The sequence below is a fragment of the Vulpes vulpes genome, chromosome 3 (assembly GCF_048418805.1).
Source record: "Vulpes vulpes isolate BD-2025 chromosome 3, VulVul3, whole genome shotgun sequence".
Classification (NCBI taxonomy): Eukaryota; Metazoa; Chordata; class Mammalia; order Carnivora; family Canidae; genus Vulpes; species Vulpes vulpes.
The window spans coordinates 54,537,031-54,555,958 of record NC_132782.1 but is presented as its reverse complement, the minus strand read 5'-3'; the positions used below and the strand labels follow the sequence as shown (position 1 = coordinate 54,555,958).

Below are 18,928 nucleotides of genomic sequence, written 5' to 3'. Positions count from 1 at the left end.
GGATGCCCGCGGCGGCGCGTCTCTCTGACGTTTCCTCCTCTAATTGGCCCGGAGCTGCGGCTGCAATTCCGAGGCCTAACTGGCCGCCCGCGCCGCCTCGGAGGTGAAGTGTACCGCGCTGATTGGCTGCGTGGCGCCGGCCGCGTGTGATGTCCCGAGCAGCGATTGGCTCTCGCCGGCTGCGGGGCTTCTCTCCCGGGGACTCGGACTCCCGGGAAGTGGACTGGCCGAGGAGGGGGCGAGCTCGCCGTCGCTCGGGACCGAGGGGTGACCCCGGGGAGAGGCGGCCTCTGGGCACCGGGCGGGGGGTGGGGGGCCGGTGAGCCGACGCGGCGGCGGGGAGGAGCGCGTGGGCGAGGGGCCGGCACGGAGGCGGGCACCGAGAGACCATGGCCCCGCAGAACCTGGGCACCCTCTGCCTGTTGCTGCTGTACCTCCTCGGGGCCGCGATCGCCGGGTGAGGACCGGGCGCCCGCGGGCACGGGGCCGGTGGGTCGGTGCGTCTGGGCTGCGGGAGGAGGGGGTGTGAGGGGCGGCGGGGAGGGGCGCAGGGCCGGAGGCCCTTCCAGCGGGATGTGGATGCGGTGCGGGACGCCCCGTCGGGGGGGGGGGGTGCTGCTGAGCCGAAGCGGAGGACCCGGTACGTGGACAGCCCGCGACAAGCCCCTGGGCCGGGGGGGGGGGAGGTGGTGCTGCGAGGCTGAGCCGGCAGGGGAGAACAGGTAGGGGAGCATGCTGGGCCGAAGGAAATGGGATGGAGGCAGCGAGGCGGGCCCCGGAGAGTGCTTGTCCTTCCTGGCTCCGGCGATAACGGAGCCTTAGCTGCCCTCCTGCTTCACGGCCTCTCTCCATGGCACGTTCCTGAGAAGCTTCCTAATCTCAGGAACAGGAAGGGCATTTCACCGACAGACAGCGAGCTGGCATTCAAGACCCCGCATCCCCACCCCACCTGCGAGTTTCGTGACCCTGAGGAACACTCTGAGTTCTCATCCGTATCATGAAGATAATAAGGTGCCCCCCCCCCCCCCGTACGAAGGGAGTAGGAAGGACCACCTGAACCCTCAGGGATGCGTGCAGCCTCTTAGATCTACGATCCTAAAGCTCGGTGACCGCAGGATATGACGTGCCGGGCTCACATTTGAGTATATGGGGGAAACAGTGAAGTCTTAGCTTCTAACAATTCCTAAGTTTCCCTCACTGTAGGGGATGCTACTTAGCAAAGCTTTAAACTTCAAAACGCTTGTTATTTCTTAAAAGTGTTTTTTCCCCCCGTGCTTGTATGCTTAAACTTTGTTGTCATTTTTTTTCTGGTGAAACATTTTAAATTGCTAAATAATAATAATAATGATTTCTTCTAGGGAATGCTTTATTGTTTTTCTTAGTATGTTTTTGTTAGTACTTCACTTAAAGCAACACATACATACCCTAAGATATGGGTCAGTCTGAGTATTGTTAATTCTGTAGCTTTAAACGCCAGCCTTTTTATAAAGAAGTCTTTGGGGAACTGTAACATTGATGCTGAACTATGCCAGCTATCTTTTCCCTGATTATTCTGGACTGTTACCCATTTTTATATTAAGTATATTCTAAGTAAGCCTCATTCTTTAAACAGCTCTTTTGTTATTAATTTTGGTGAACCTTTTGATTTATTTAGTCCCTTGTCTCGAGATCTGAGGGGTGTTTGCAGATTTGGGGGGGGGGTAGGATAAAACATCTAATTAATTATCATGGACTCCCTTGGGGATGATAATGACCTGAAATGATTAAATGACTTTCCAAAGTGCGACAAAGAGCTTATGAAATCATTTTTTCCATGTTCTGTCATATATCACTTGGCACCTCAATGCATTTTATCCCCATTGCATTTTAAAGTCACCATCACTACTGTAGTAGTGTGTCCATTGTGGACAACTTTCCCATTCCCTGTGTTGAGAAATGCATTTTCAGAATAATTTTTTTTTTCAGAATAATTTTTGATGACTAAAGTGACTCTGGCAAAAGGAGTAGGTTTTTGTGAGCATGCTTATTTATTCATTTCATTCAGTAAATATTTATTGGTGTCTTCTATGGGCTACAGTCCCTACCCTTGAAGTTTATTATGGTCTGTTTTATGCATTGGCCCTTCTTGCAAATACTCCTTTTATAATTACTTTAGTCCAGCAGAGTCCCTTGCAAGGAGGTCAGTGAATCTGTACCTTATCTCCCAGCTCATGCTATATGCATATTTGTAGCTGCTGAGACTTACAGGCTTCTGCATATGGACTTCAGCAGCTGTCTATAATTAGGACTTGACCAAGACAAACCAGTATAGCCACTAACAATGACTGCAAGATTGATATTTTCTCTCACTTTTAGCAAAAAACACCACAACTCCTACATCCAGGTAGAGGTTATTCTTTCTCAGGGTTCTTAACTGGATTTTGGCTTAATTTCTATGTTAACCTCTGAAGTTAATTTTAGTTGCTTCATGTTTAACATTCTAAACAAAGCTACGGTTAGAACTTTTACATGATGTGATCTTTTTGAATAAAGAAAATCATCCTTTGGTTATTATTTTGACCTTTGGACATAGCCAGAAGTCATTTGAAGTCACTAATAGAGGGAAGGAAAAAAGAGAGAGTTAATTCGATTGTACAGTTACTGGTTGAAAATAACATGTGACCATAAATAAGGAAATAGTTCTCTTGTCTGAAAGGGTCTAAGAGATGTATGCCACAGATGTTTTGAATAATGGTAGCGAAGTTCAAAAAGTTCATGGCCTCTCATTGTGATTACTTCAATATGTAAGATTCCTTACAAATTCTGACGGGCTCTTTTTAGTCATTCTTTTTTGTGTGTCACATGTATACCTTCATTTTCCTACCTCTTTGCTCATATACAAACTTAAAGCAAAGGAAAAAAATTTCACTTTTAAAAACATACTGTAGAACTCTTTAATGAAGTACCCTCTCCCCCTCCCTATTCCCTAGGCGAGATTTCTATAAGATCTTGGGGGTGCCTCGCAGCGCCTCTATAAAAGACATTAAAAAGGCCTACAGGAAACTAGCCCTGCAACTTCATCCTGACCGGAACCCGGATGACCCACGAGCTCAGGAGAAATTCCAGGACCTAGGTGCTGCTTATGAGGTGAGTCAGGAAAAAGGATGAAGTACGAACAAAATCTACAGATAGAGAAAAGGCCGTGTAACATAGAGTAACGCTCCTTTCTTTCAGGTCACTTTTTTAAAAAAATAGGCTACAGATAAAAGTAAGAGTAGTGCTTGCTGCTACATTGCATATTAACATTAGCATATGCCATTTCCTAATTTTTTCGTATTAGTTTTTGTTTTTTTTAAGGAGAGTAAGGTTGAATAAGATGAAAAAAAGAAAGATTGAAAGATTAATGAGTAGGTTGATCATCAGTCAGTTTGGGAGCTAGAGCCAGAAATAGAAACAAAATCTAAATGAGGATTGCAAATCCACATGCCTGCAATGGACCAGACACAGAACATGCAGGGCAGTTATGAGATAAAACATGAACAGTGGATCTTCTACCTCCATGTTGGGAATCAACAGGGATTGACGAGGACTCTGGCAAAATGATGTCTTCTTGCCCTTTCTCAAGGAGACAGCTGTTACTCAACCCCAGCTAGTCTTTGATATGTAGAAATGGAAACACAGTATTGCCAGATCATGTAATTTTTCAAGAGAAGTGGAAATGCAGATTTTTATGTAATTCTTTTGATTGGAAAATGTTGGTAACTAATTCAATTTAAAATTTTCTTTTTTGTGCAGATCAAACAAAACACAGCAACAGTTTACAATTTGCAGCCTCTAATCAGGAGATGAAGACGCTTTCATTAATATCATCTCATTTAATCTGCACTAGGATACCATGAAATATAGTAGAGCTGGACATATTCTTATTCTCAATTTCTTTTTTTTTTTCATTTTTACTAACACCGAGGAATATTTATTGAATGCTTAATAAATTACTTACTATTTTGAAAACTGTTACACACAGACTCCTTCAACACTATGGGAAAAAATTTTACAAATAAGTTCTGATAATCTTGCATTTGTTAGGAGTTAGCTTTTTTCATGTGTTGCAATTCACTTTTCCTCTAGAAATAGAATAAGAGATCGGGGTGGGGGAGGGGTTCCAGCCTTAGTGAGATATAATTGACAAAATTATAGAATGTTTAAAGTATACATCATGATGTGATATATATAGACATTGTGAAAGGACACTGCCCATGTAATTAACACATCTAGCACTTTTCTTGTCTCTTTATGATGTGAACATTTAAGTTATGCTTTCTTAGCACATTTCAGGTATACATTACAGTGTTACCACTGTAGTGATAACATTCCATTTTCTGAAAGGGCACAGGTAAAATAATTTAACTCTGAAAGTTTTGGAGCTAAAACTTCTGAATTCAAGTTAAATCCCTGGTTAGTGAGAAGGCTGGAAACAAATCTGAAAAATATTTTTAGTGGGAAAAAGCTGAAAGGAAGGGGTCCCAAAGCCTAGATTAAAGAATCCACCAAACTAAAACAATGATTTATACGGCGCAATCTAAAGCTAATGGAGTCCCCCTTCTATTGATGCCTTCAAAGATCCCATAGGATGGAAATTTCTAACCTGGAGCCCACAAATAAATTTGAGAGTGTTGGTGGACTCTCTTAAATTATATGTAACATTTTGGTTCTTATTGATAATATGTAAACCATATTTTGCACTATTTTTCCCATAAATATTCCCATTGTTTGCCAGGAACTGAATAGTCCAAAATATTTTTTAGGGAAGCTGTTGCTTAGAATTTGCTATGTTCTTTAAAGAGTCTACCATGTTGGGGCGCCTTGGTGGCTTAGTCGGTTGAGTATCTAACTATTGATTTCGGCTCAGGTCATGACCTCAGGGTCATTGGATGGAGCCCTGTATTGGGCTTCAGGCTGAGTGTGGAGCCTGCTTGAGATTCTCTCCCTCTGCCCCTCACCCACCACTTACAAATTCACTCACTCTCTCTGTCTCTAAAGAAATAAGTGTCTCCCATGCTGTTTAGCTATGACCTAAGCAGGCTATACATAAATCATTCATGAGATTGCAGTTTATTTAACTCGAAGAACCTTTCTAGTCACTGGTTCAAATTTTCTTTTTTCTTTGTATTACTCACTTCATTGCCTTAGTCCTTAGATAAATTAGTGTTCACGAATCAAAATCCCAGTTGAGTCTTTTGTGAATACAAATCTGTCTTTTCTACTGAGCTGGGATTACTGCTGGCATTTTAATTAGTTGAGACTTTGGGTTGATTGACCAATCAACTAAGAACCTTTATTTTCTTTTGAAAATAAAATAGTTTTTAAGACCATGGAATAAAATTGCATTCCTTGGACAGAAGAAAACTGAAAAGGAAGTGAATTATAATAGATAACTTTAAGGGTAGTTTTGAGAGGGTTATGAGAGAAGCCTCTGCTGCCCATAAAGAGGCTGACTTTAAAATAGTCTTGGTTTAGGGGTTTTGAAGTGGTGTTTCTTATAGACCCAAATGTGGGGTTCATTTCTTTGCAAGACAAGAGCCCAAGAGACTTGAAAGTAAAAATATTGGAAATCCAGATCACATAATAATGAGTTTGAGGCTTTTGTTTTGTTTGTTTTTAAAGTTAACTCTGCCCATTTCTACTTCCCTCAAGTAGCTAATTTTTTTTTTTTTTTTTTTTAGGGTATTTACCCAAACACTCCTTTCACATGAACAATTATGCCTTTAGTCAAGTAACCCATTTGTCTTTGCTTTTAAGAATGTTCTCTTTCATACACTCACTTTCTTGTAACATTTAAGATAAATTTAGAAAAATAAAATTTTTTCGTGGCTCTTTACACATTATTCAGCCCCGAGCCAAAAGCGTATCCTGTTTATATATGCCAGGCAAGTCTTCCCTTTCTTTTGCTGAGCAACAAGCCCCATCGTACTTATAACCTCTCTTTTCCTGAGCCAGTGCAAGTATGGGTTTGAAATAACTTGCCTTCAATCTGTTGTCTAAATAGAGTTTTAAAATAACAAATTAGGAATAAAGTTATTTAGTTGTCAAAATTATATGTGTGTATATACTTCAGATTTCTCTAAATAGATGGGAAGCCTTTACTTTTTTTTGGCATGTTGAAAGACTTTAAAGAGTATGGAAGTTTATTTTGTTTCTATATTCTTCAGTATTTTATATGGAATGGGCCCAATTTTTTCAAGCTGTGAAATTGACCTTGAGCAGTCTTCATAGAGCAGTGAATTTTTTTTTTCCCCACTCTCTGCAATTCAGACTAAAATTACAAACTTAAACATATATATAGTAGATAGCATTCTTCTACAGGTGAATTTCTACATACCCCCAAAATGGAGAAGGGAATATGAAAGTATAGTATAGACCTTTCTGAAGGGCCTATCATTTGATTCCCTTGACCTGTCAGTCTCCTAATGTGTATAGGGGATAGGGGTCCATATGGTAGGGACAAGTAGGCCTAAGCAGAAGATTTTACTGCGTCTATCATTAATTACAATCTGTCCTATCATATCATAATCTATGGTTCAGAGAGATACTGTGTCATAGAGGTGAACAGCACAAGCACAAGAATCAAACTGCATGGGAAATTAACCTGATGAATTCATCTCACCTCTTCCCTGTTGTTGCACTCCCCTTCATAGCCACATTGCTAATCTCAGATATGATTTTTATCTGACTAGGTGAATTTTGATAAATTTAAATTAAAGACATGAATTGAGCAACTGGAAGTTCCAAAATGAACAGTACATTGAAGAATTTAGTCTGCTAAGGCAAATATATACAGCCTTAATACCACACAGAATGAAAACTGCATTTCACAAAAGTCTTATCAGAGTTTTTTTTAAAAAAACCCTTAAATGTGAATGTATTGCATATTACCAACTCGTGATCTTTTCTTCCACTGGCTTTTGTCCCCAGGTTCTGTCAGATAGTGAGAAACGAAAACAGTATGATACTTACGGTGAAGAGGGATTAAAAGATGGTCATCAGAGCTCCCATGGAGACATTTTTTCACAGTAAGTAATTTGCCCATCTGTAAAGTGTTAGTGTCTGAGAATAGGTCATTGGATGCTTATTAGAGATTTATCCTTGCTCCCTTGTTGAGAAGCTTTTGATGAAGAGTACAGCTCAACTGATTCTTGACCAAAAGGTTAATCATCCTCTTCCCTGCAGGAATACACTCTTCTATTTTCATAAAGCTCCAAAATAGACAAGTAGCACCAAAAATGCTTCCATCCAGCCAATTATATCAATCAAATTGACCCTGACAATGTTGGGGGCCCTATGTGTTGGAAACCACTGTATATTGTCTCTTCACTGTCTTAAAATCTGCAAACTGTTAATGCATAAAATTATTCTTATAAGCAGAGAGAGAGAGAGAAATTCCTATTCCCATACCCAGAACTGCCTCTTTTTCATTATATCAACAAGAGTGTGGCAAATATGGTAATCAGCATTGGTAGAAGGAATTAGGGTAGAGGCTCTTTTGCTCCAGTTGTGCATGGCTTTCTGGGAGTGCTAAATGACTGGAATAATAATACACACCTTTCCCTCACACTCTTTGAACCCCTCTTTGTTGAGCATTTGAATATCTGTATGCACTGATGATGCCATAAGATCTTAATCTGGGGTTCCAAATCAAGTTATAAACAAAAAAATGTTTGTGAGTATGCTTTTGTATGGGTAGAGGGTTTATTGCTTTCTTCAGATTCTTAAAGGGTTTTGTGAATCCTTTCCCAAAGGAAGTAAGAATCACTGTTGCATACAGTAGTTTCCCTCATTTAGTATTTGGGGGAGACAGTAGATTTTTTCAGGACTTGTAAAGATTTGTGAATAATATGATTAGGAAATCCTTCTTTTCCCTAGGATCAGTTTGGTTGTTTTAGCCTACTAAGGAAGTGTCCTCTTCCCCTTGGCTATTAGAAGCAATATGTAGGGATACCAGACAGAAAGAAAGCTCCATCTGTACTCTACCCCCACCTTCTGAAAATCCTCCCTCTCTGTTTTTGTTTAAGATTCAGGAAATCTATTCACCAAGATTGGTTGGTGGGTGAGAAGGAGTTACTTAGTTGTCATCATTATGCTAACATCTGAGGTTTCTTTTTTTTTTTTTTTAAAGGTGTTATTATTTATTCATGAGAGAGAGAGAGAGAGAGAGAGGCAGAGACACAGGCAGAGGGAGAAGCAGGCTCCATGCGGGGAACCTGACATGGGACTCGATCCTGGGTCTTCAGGATCACACCCTGGGCTGAAGGCAGCGCTAAACCGCTGAGCCACCTGGGCTGCCCACATCTGAGGTTTCTTAACATCAAAAATTAACGTCAAGATTAGAACACCTGAACATTTGAAGGGCATTGTTTGTATTAATTCAAAGTGATGCTTTTAAAACTTACAAAAATTGATTTTGATTTTGTAGAGAACAGAACTTCCTTTATCTACTAAGGCTGATGCTTTTTTAGCTTACTTAATTATATAACCAAGAGTTTTTTTACAGAACACAGCTTCTTTAACTAAAGCTAGTTTCTGAATATACAAAGTGAATAATACAAATGTTCAAAATTATAATGAAAGTCGGCATTACATGAGTTTACATGTGCCCTTTCTCAGTAAGGCCATTATATCCTGATATTCCTTGATATTAAAACAGATTATTTCATTGATTAAGCCCAACTTTGAATTCATTGGCACACTGTATATGTGCACTGTAATATGTATCCGGATAATATTTATGAAAAATTTTTTGTGGCAGAGAGCAATATAATTAATATTGTATAAATTAAAATTGTATATTATGTATGACTCCAATGTATTAAAAATGTCAATTTTTATCCAATATATTGGTAGGACATAATATTGTATCCATGTGAAGAAAACTAAATAATTGAAGACGTGAACTCTGCTTTCTTTTCTTGATGATTTTACACTTATTCACAGCTTCTTTGGAGATTTTGGTTTCATGTTTGGAGGAACCCCTCGTCAGCAAGACAGAAATATTCCAAGAGGCAGTGATATTATTGTAGATCTAGAAGTCACTTTGGAAGAAGTATATGCAGGAAATTTTGTGGAAGTAAGTTCAAACAATACAGCTATTCATAATAACTTCCAGAACTTGTTCCTTTGACTAAAAACAAGAAATTTCTGAGTGCCTTCTCTGTCTTTTGGGAGTCGGGAGAGTGATCAGATGTGCCAGATTGAGTTAATCATAGTCCTTGGTTTATGATACAGAGTTAACTGTTTCATGAACTCACCACTCAGTCCAGGAACTACAGTAAAACTACCACTTACATCTACCCACATGCTACTTCTCTGTTCCATTCCTCTGTCTCACTTCAGAGCTAGCTACTGTCCTAAGTTTTGTCTTTACTGTTCCCTTGCCACTGTTCTTTGTTCTATTACATGTGTACAAATACCTGAATAATATATTGTTGTATTTTTATTGTTTTTGGCTTTGTAAAAATACTTTCATACCATACATTATCTTCTGGGACTGGTTTTTTTCACTCACTATTATGTTACCAAGATCGGTAGGTGTTGCTGTAGCTAAAATTCTGCTAAATAGAATTTTACTCTGAGCACATTGTATCAGTAGGCATGTAGGTTATTTCCAGGTTTGTTTGTTTTTAACTTCTTAATAGTGCTTTTTGAACATTCTTGTACATATGACTAGGTACCTGTGAGCAAGAGTTTCTCTTGGGTGCATATACGAAAGAGTGGAATTCATGGGTAATGGAAACCAATGTTCATTTGTACAAGATAATTCTATATTGTTTTCTCAATTGATTAGTACTAGCACTTCTACTAGAGATTTTATAGATTAGCTACCTCTCTAAAACTGTGAAATGTGAAACTTCTCAACTTTTGCCTATCAAGTGGGCAGAAATATCATTTCATTGTGGCCTTGATTTGCATTTTCTCAGTTCATAATTAGGATAAACACCTTCATATATTTGGTGGCCGTATTTATTTCCTCTCTTGTGAAATGTCTGTCCATACTTTGCCCATATTTTTTTGTCCTTATCGATTTCTAAGAATAGTTTATTTTTATTAACTTTTATTGGCAATAAGTGATACAAATGTAGCAAGTTTATAACTTGTGTTTTCATTATATTGAAGATTTATTTAAAATGAACAGAAGTCATTAATTTTAGCATGGCCAAATATATCAGTCTTTTCTTTTATGCTTAGTTTTTGTGTCTTTTTTTTTTTTTAAGATTCATTTATTTATTCATGAGAGACACAGAGAGAGAATGTGGCAGAGACCTAGGCAGAGGGAGAAGCAGGCTCCCCACAGGGGGCCTGATACAGGACTGAATCCTGGATCCCAGGATCACGCTTGAGTTGAAGGCAGAAGCTTAAATGCTGAGCCACCCAGGCGCCCCTTGTGTCTTGTTTAAGAAATTTGTTTCTGCCCTAAAATCAGAAAACAAGTCACCTATATTTTCTACTAAAACTTTGGGATCTTTTCATTTGAGGTTATTTCTCTTTTTTTAGTTCTGGAAAATTTATATCCCATTATTTTTGCAAATATATAGTCCTCTTCATTGGCATTTCTCCGTCTATCTGCTCATAACTTTCTTTTAAATATTAAAAACAATACAAAACCATTCTAGTTCCTTTGCCTTCCCTGCTTCCTTCTAGGAGAGTGCCTTATTTTGGACTTCTGGCTCACAACAGTCTTCAATTATGTCCATCCCAATAGTCTCCCATTGGCTGTGTTTTTATTTCAACTCATATCTTTGTATATAATATCTCTACTGGAGCTTTACATTATTTCTTATACTATTGCTAATGTCCTCCCTTATCTCCTTAAATGTAACTATGCTTATTGGTCTTTCTCCTCTAATACATTTGCTTAAAATATATATTTTATCTATTTGTTGCCTTTTCTGGAAAGTGGGGGACATATATGTAGTTGGACTCCTCAGGTGTCTAGATGTTTCTTTGGACTTTGAGCTCATATTTCCCCCATGGATATCAGCAACTCTCTTTCCAGAGGAGAGCGTTTGGAGGCAAGCGCTTGCATAGTGGTTTTATTTGTGTTCTTGGAGGTTTTTTTGGTCTTGTTTGGTGTCTGCAGTCTGTTGTTTTGGAGGAGAGAGGCCAGATAGTGCTTGTCCCAAGGCGATTCAAGAGAGAGATGAGAGCAGAACTTCAACTGCTTTTCTCTAGCATCTCTTCAGTGGCCCCCACTAGCTGCAGCCGCCCCATGTTGTAGCCTCCACATTATACACATGCTGGTTCAAAACAGCCTTCTGGCTCTGTGGAGTTTTCCCACAAATTGTGTGTTAAAATTATTGCTTCTTGGAATCCATGTTTTTTTTTAGTTTTTCCAGGATTTTGGAGGAGAAAGCCAGTAGTAGCCCATGCATAGCTACCAACTAGACAAGAAGCGTTTTCTTTAGTTGTGTTTTTGCTCTGAATAGTTGAACGAAGAAGACTGGACAGTTACAGAATATGCACTGGCTTCTAATACTGTGGTTTGGTCTGAAGGATGGGGAAAGGGCACTGAAAGTAATCGTTCTGTCTCTCTTTTAAAAGCAAGATAGATTGTTGAGGTGGGAGAAAAGAGGTGAGCCTAATTAATTCCCACATTCCCTCCAGACCTTGGTCATGTTCCTGAACCTTCTGTTTCTTAATTACTTCCCCTGCAAAATGGAGACCGTAACAGATCTACTTCATGAGGTTGTTATGAGTATCAGACAAGTTCATATATGTAAAAGTGATCAGAGCCTTGCTTGGTGCTCAGAGTAAGTGCTATCGAGGGTCTCTTCTACTCTTACTGTCGTCATTTATTCCATTGACCTAGGCTTCCATGTATTGGTAGGCTTTAAGGGGTTTCTCTGGCAAGCATTTGCATCATCCTACTGCATGAACACATGCGTTGTGATCAGGTGTTTGACTAATGAAGCAGGCAAAACCAGGAACACATTTCTTCATGCAGATTGGTTTACACGAACCTTGAGGGATCAGCATGTTTGGTTGCAAGCAATTACAAAGAGGTGATCATTGTATCCCTTACGTGTTAAGTGTCTGAATTGAGATAGCAGTGGGAAACAGTCCTGGATCAAGTTGCCCGAAACAAGGAAGTGTTTTCATTAGATTTATCATAGCTAATTGTATGGTGACAGCTAAGACCAGCTTTCAAATGCCGTAGTGGTTCTTCAGGGGTTGTGCTTTGCACAGCTCAGATTTCTTAAAAGATAGCAATTCTGTGAACTGCTTTAACTCAGGCATGGTTAGTTGTGCCTTAGAAATGCCGATATCACTTGTATTATTTTACAGTTCTCTTCTTACTCCCCTCTCTTCTCCAGCTCCAGAATTTGAGCCATTGAAGTATCTGCTTTATTCTTGTAGAGGCTGATTTGTGACTCCACAAAGGCTTCTGTCAGCTTTAGGTTTTCTGGGGGGTAGCTTGCCAGAGGAGGGAAGTTCCAGCTCCGGCATGTGGGCAGCCCTGATCAATTGAGGAGACTAAAGGCTCTTTTACTGAGAGAGAAGCTGATGTTGTTTATGTACTTCTCAGGTAGTTAGAAACAAACCCGTGGCAAGGCAGGCTCCAGGCAAACGAAAATGCAACTGCCGGCAGGAGATGCGGACTACCCAGCTGGGCCCAGGGCGCTTCCAGATGACCCAGGAGGTGGTCTGTGACGAGTGCCCTAATGTCAAGTAAGTGGAGCACCTTCTCTGTTCTACCAAGAGACACTTTCATCATCTCAGTTGTCTGATAAATGCTAATGGTCCATACCGAGATTTACTTCCCCAATCTCCCAACACCTTTTTCTCACTCTCTCTCATGCTCCACCTCTAGAGGACAGAGCAAAGACATGTACCTTTTTATTTTTCCAGAAGTATTTCTTCTAAATATCTCCTTCTGTGTTTCTGAACTAATAAGCAGTGCCCATTAATTCTGAATATATTTCTCAAATGTCAGTGTTTCATTTTTCCCACTTGGAATATTAGAGCAGTTATATATGTCCAGCTAACATTTCAGATTAGAGAGGTACTACTATTTGCTGATTATATTATAAACACTACTATTAAATTGAGCCGTATATTTTATATATATATAAACTAGATCAGTTATTTGTGGGATCAGGAGAAGTATCAGGTAGGATACTTTGCTTCTGATTCCTGTCCTTCCAGGTGCAAATTTACGTAGGTGTTGAGTAGTTTTCTGTGTTATTGATCACTCAGCTCAAAGTACTCAGTCTACTACAGGCTTCTTTAGAAGCCACAGTTACAAGATTATAGTAACTTTGCCTTGGCTATTGGCATGTAGGAGATGTAAATGGATCTCCAATGGCTTTGCCAATATGCCATCCATATTTCATATGGATGAAATAGTCTTTCAAGAAACAACTCTGATAGAACAGAAAAAATTAATTATCTGTATCTGGGATTTGGTTTGCATTTTCATTTTTTTCTTTCTAAATTCTCTTTGTCTCAGACTAGTGAATGAAGAACGAACACTAGAGGTAGAAATAGAACCTGGAGTGAGAGATGGAATGGAGTACCCCTTTATTGGAGAAGGTGAAATACTGATCTTGATGTTTTATTGTCATAATTTTCTGTTCTCCAGGTGCGTGAGAATTCCAGCCACCCCCACCTCACACCATATCCTAATGGCCACTAGTAAACGTGTATATCATTTCCAATACTCTTTGGTCAGTTTTAGGGCACAGAAAGCCTTATATGACCTTCATGGATTTTCACATTAAGCCATAGCATTACAGTTTACCTTTTTTTGAACATCACAGTCAAAGGCTCACACAGGCATCACAGGCTCTTATCTAGTAGCCTAAGTTATATCAAAATTTAGAGTGTTCAGACCCTAATGGATTAATTTGAACTCAGTAATGAAAGAAGATATGTAGCTCTGGTTGGCATTAATGAGATGCTCTCAGACCTCACTTTTAAGGTTTCTGAAAAAAAAAAAAGAAAAGAAAATTTAAGACTTAGGTTCAAGAAATCAATCTTTCTTTGGTTAGGAAACAGCTCAAGTTACTTATCGCTGTGTCTGAGACACAGATGATCTTCACTAATAATCTGAAACTTGGTATAACCAATTAGAGACACTGCTCTCACAGGTAGACTTGATAGGCCACACCTAAGGTAGTAGCTTTTAAAAAATTCTCCTAAACTACAGGTAGATTTGCAGTGTTCGTCTTGTGTGACTTACAATATACCGTCGTCTCTTCTGACTAGGTGAGCCTCATGTGGATGGAGAGCCAGGAGACCTGCGGTTCCGAATCAAAGTTGTCAAGTAAGTGATTTGATTTCGGAGGCCTTCTCTTTAGGCTCTGCTTTTCGGATGAGTTGGATTAGAAAGAGATAGATAGCCACCAGGACACTGCTAGGCTTTTCCCTGTGTTTCGTGCCCTTCATTACCTAATTGGTCATTTGTAACTACAGCAATACTGAAAATTTGGGGCTGGGGCCCAGGATTGAACTGTTATATATTTACTTGGGACCTACAAATCCAAAAGATGTTGGAAGGAAAGAATTGATAAGACAAGAAAGGAGTTGTAAAAGAGAGACAAACAGGAATGGGACTCAAGGAGTGACCTGAGATTTTGACTGAGCAAGCATGGCACCACAAAGGAATGGAAGGCTATAGAAAGAACCTTCTGTTACGTAATATGCAGCTTCTCTTTAGCATGAAATGCTGATTATACAAGAATTTTGCCCAGGACTTAAGCTTTCCTGTTTATTATTTCTCTCTTGTTACCACTTTGGAAAGCAGTGATACTTCTGCTTCTAAGGATTCATTGGAACAATTTTCCTATGTAAATATGGAGAAACATTCCCCCACTGCCTAGGACTTTCCCCTCCTACCACTCTTAATCTCAGAGATATTTTCCCCAAGTTTCCTTACCTACTTTATCTCTCTCACATCTTCCCAGAAAACCTGGAACATGTGCTGTTCCCTGAGTAAACCTGGTACCTTCTCAAGTCCTGGTCTTTTTGCCAGAATTCCCTCTTACTCCAACCTCACCCTCCCCCATTCCCACCTTATCTGCATCTACAGCTGACCTGGCCTCGAGCCTAGCCCTAGAGACTTCTCAAATCTGTTCCAATGCCCATCGCCCAGCCCCCACTGCCAGAAGTTGTCTTTTTCTTTTCTATAATATGATTACTTGTAGTTTTAGTTTTACTTCTGTGCTTTGCCTTCTGCTGATTTATAAACTCCTTAAGCATAGAATTTAATAAACCGTACACAACTTTTTGGTTTTAATTAATGCTACACACAAAGGAGTGCCTAATAAATGTTCATTGTTTAAAAGAGTGGTATTCATCCTTTACCAAGATTTTTCTTAAAATTTTTGGAACACTTTCCAAAGAAATATGGGAGTTTTTGATTTTTGCCTTGTTCTACTTTTAGGCACCCAATATTTGAAAGGAGAGGAGATGATTTGTATACAAACGTGACAATCTCACTAGTCGAGTCTCTGGTGGGCTTTGATATGGATATTACTCACTTGGATGGCCACAAGGTAAACAGACGAATTTTCCTGCTTCCCATCCTTTTAAAACCTGTCTTTTTAAACCTTTATGTGGGTGGTTTTAAGATTACGTGTTTTTTCCTTTTCCTTTGAAAACCTATTTCTTTGGCTCACAATGTCCTAATGGTGTTTCCCTTGTCCCTTCTTCACCCTTGCTGCTGTGCTGAGCTGTGATACGAGCTCTGGACACCAGCGCATGCTAGCAGCAGTGTGTGGTGTTTTAGGAGTACCAGTCCTAGTCCAGTCCATTGCCCTTTGCTTTCTAGGTACATATTTCCCGGGATAAGATCACAAGACCAGGAGCCAAGCTATGGAAGAAAGGAGAAGGGCTCCCCAACTTTGACAACAACAACATCAAGGGCTCTTTGATAATCACTTTTGATGTGGATTTTCCAAAAGAACAGTTAACAGAGGAAGCAAGAGAAGGTGAGCGGTCTAATGAGAAAGAGTTGTGTGTGTGTGTGTGTGTGTGTGTGTGTGTGTGTGTCGTGTCTGCAGTTTGTGAGTATGAAAACAGTGGTTAGAGATGACAGGCAACAAAAACAAACTCTCTGGTGACCGTGAACATCAAACACAGGACCAGGAAATGAACTTGCCTTTCTATAAAAGAGATATTGAAAATGTCATCACCATGTTACAAAAGGCTGGGTGAAGAGGCTTTGGCAACAAGGGTATGTGGCTGTGAGCTTGAAGTGGGATCACACAAAACAAATCAGCTGGACCAAACGGTAAAGGGATGGATATACATTAGAAGGGCTAGAGGCCAATGGGTGGCATCAGCAATGGCTACTTGAGGCAAGGGCCCAGTTGGTGCATCCTGAATAGTAGGAGGAAGGAGAATGGTGAAAGAGGTCAGAACTAAAAAGAGGACAAAGAAGAAGGAACGGAAGACAACTGAAGAGCTTGATTGCCATTTTCTCATTTCTCATTGATAGGGTTTTGTGGGATGTGTGCCTCAGAGACAGAAGGAGATAAGGGGCCGTGCCATCTTGGACATATGTGTGCCCATGGGGGGTGGTGGGGATCCACACGCAATGAACTTGAACATGGTTATTTATCTGTTTAACTCAGATCTGCGGTTGTCATAGGGCCTTTTGTGAGCCTCCCCATGAGATCTCTAAACTCTAAGAGAAATCACGTTTTTTTGTTGATGGAATCACTTATTCTTTCTTCAGGTATCAAACAGCTTCTGAACCAAGGATCAGTGCAGAAGGTATACAATGGACTGCAAGGATATTAAGAGTGAATAAAATTGGACTTTGTTTAAAATAAGTGAATCAGCGATATTTATTATCTACAAGGGTTTTTTTGTGTTTTTGTTCTTACTTTCAATATGCAATTTTGGCTTAATTTGTTTCTCCTAATGATCGTCATGAGATGAATAAGAGGGCTTAAGAATTTGTCCATTTGTGTTCAGAAAAGAATGACCAGCAAAAGGTTTAATAATACCTCTCCCTTTGGGGATTTAAAGTCTGGTGCTGCTGCCTGAGTTTCAAGAATTAAAGCTGCAAGAGGACTCCAGGAGCAAAAGAAACACAATATAAAGGGTCAGAGTTAATTGTTAGCCATTTCATTCAAAATACCAACTGGAGAAGTCTGTTTTTAAATACATTTTGTTGTCATTTTTTTCTTGACTCCTGTTTCTTGTTGGTTTAGCTACGTTGTTGTCCTTCCATCTCCATCTGGTCACTTTCTCTTGATCCTCCTAGTGCCCCCCTGGCTTCCTATGGGCTAGTTGGGTTGTCCTCCCATCAGGCAAGATGGACACTCAAACCTGCAAAAGGGCTGAGGTGTGACACGTGCTCTGGACACCAGTGCATGCGAGCAGCGGTGTGTTGTATTTCAGGAGTACCAGTCCTAGTCCGGTCCATTGCCCTTTGCTTTCTAGATACATATTTCCCGGGATAAGATCATAAGACCAGGAGCCAAGCTATGGAAGAAAGGAGAAGGGCTCCCCAACTTTGGTAATGAACCAGTCCCGTCCCCTGCCCCCACCCAATTAAACACAAATAGTATCTTCTAAAAAGTAGCTTGAAGGAACTGAGTAGATTAGAGATTGGAGTACATGAGTCCAGGTTACACAAAGATCTAACTGTCCCTGAGAAAGTATATCTCCTCTCATTTAATTTGGGAATAATCTGATATGGATACTTTACTGTTTATAAAGCACTCCTCATATATACCATCCCAGTTGACCTCCTGATTAAAAAGCCTTTGGTTTGTGTTAGGAACTAGGATTACCACTGGCCCTAGAAAATGAATGTGAAGTAGACCTGCAGATTACTTTTGCCTCCCTGAGGGGCCCCTGATTCAGATGGCACATGACTTAAATATGTTTTGTTTGACTTTTGAACCTCCTTCACTCTTCTCCCAGCCCATCACACTACTTTTCACAAACTCTTGGGCTTCTTGCCTCAGCTAGTGAGCAGTTCAGTAGTGTGGAATAATTTCTGTTGCAGTATGTGTAGAACTACCTTCCTGCCATCTGTAATTCCAGCAGCATTCCTACAGTTCAAGCAGCCAGTACTACTCTGCCTTTTTGTTGCATTTTGCCCCTGGTATACAAAAATGAGTGGAAAAAGGAGGAAAAAATGAAAATTTCATCAATTTAGAGCAGTTAAGAACAAGACAAAAAGCAGTGGCACACTTTTAACAGCAATCAGACTTGAGTACAACTGTGTTCTCGTGAAGGAAAAGAACAAAATTAAAAGGCTTATTTGAAATGCTGGAAATCTTAGAATTCAAATGAAATCATGTAAATTCATATCTTAGTGGACTTTTTGTACATTTGATGTTCATTATGTACTGAGTTACCTAGTCGAACATTTTTTTTTAGAACTAATCATTTCCCTTATATTTTTTAGCCCAAGAGAACTCTTGATCATTACCTGGACTTGCTCATTCCCCTCTTTCTTAGATTTTTGCAAGAGTCAGTCACATACTGAGAGCTAGAGCTACTAGTCTTGGCTAGAAAGACCCTATGGAGATAATGTTCTTGCTACAAGTAAGAATGTTAATGGGGCTTTGTTACTCCTGTTAATCCATGATCCAGATGGCCATGATTTGAGAAGTTAAGAATATTCTTTTCTCATTTGACTGAGCTTCAGTTCACTTTAACTGCTTTATCTGAAGCACACCATAATGTAGAAAGATTTGTATCATAGTTCTATAGATTTTTCTCACCCTAAACTAATGGGGCAGAATAGTGGTGGTAGACATGATGGGGAGATCTTAAAACCAGGTTCCAAAGCCCAAGTTTTTTTGCAGTATGGTGTAACTCTAATGCCAGAAGTTAGCACCACCCACAGTTGAAGTGCTGGTCCCGGAGACAGCTAGTCCCTACCAAGTAAGCTAAAGAGAGCATCTGTCCAGGAACCTTGCAGAGAGGGTTC

The 18,928-nt window shown here is 39.9% G+C and overlaps 1 protein-coding gene across 1 annotated transcript; it reads left to right on the top strand.

Annotated features, from left to right (window-relative positions):
* The first annotated feature begins 202 nt into the window (after positions 1–202).
* DNAJB11 (DnaJ heat shock protein family (Hsp40) member B11) lies at positions 203–17,170 on the top strand. Its single transcript, XM_026007328.2, has 10 exons — positions 203–457; positions 2,970–3,126; positions 6,952–7,049; positions 8,968–9,100; positions 12,557–12,699; positions 13,481–13,563; positions 14,239–14,296; positions 15,416–15,527; positions 15,803–15,962; positions 16,712–17,170. Exons 1-10 carry the CDS (start codon positions 390–392, stop codon positions 16,774–16,776), a joined length of 1,077 nt encoding a protein of 358 aa, XP_025863113.1. The 5' UTR covers positions 203–389; the 3' UTR covers positions 16,777–17,170.
* Positions 17,171–18,928: the final 1,758 nt, after the last annotated feature.

Excerpts from the sequence above, each read along its gene's own strand:
- DNAJB11 (XM_026007328.2), top strand. The coding sequence starts at position 390 with ATGGCCCCGCAGAACCTGGGCACCCTCTGCCTGTTGCTGCTGTACCTC. Across the intron at positions 458-2,969 it reads CTCGGGGCCGCGATCGCCGG|GCGAGATTTCTATAAGATCT; the intron begins GTGAGGACCGGG and ends CCTATTCCCTAG. Across the intron at positions 9,101-12,556 it reads ATGCAGGAAATTTTGTGGAA|GTAGTTAGAAACAAACCCGT; the intron begins GTAAGTTCAAAC and ends TGTACTTCTCAG.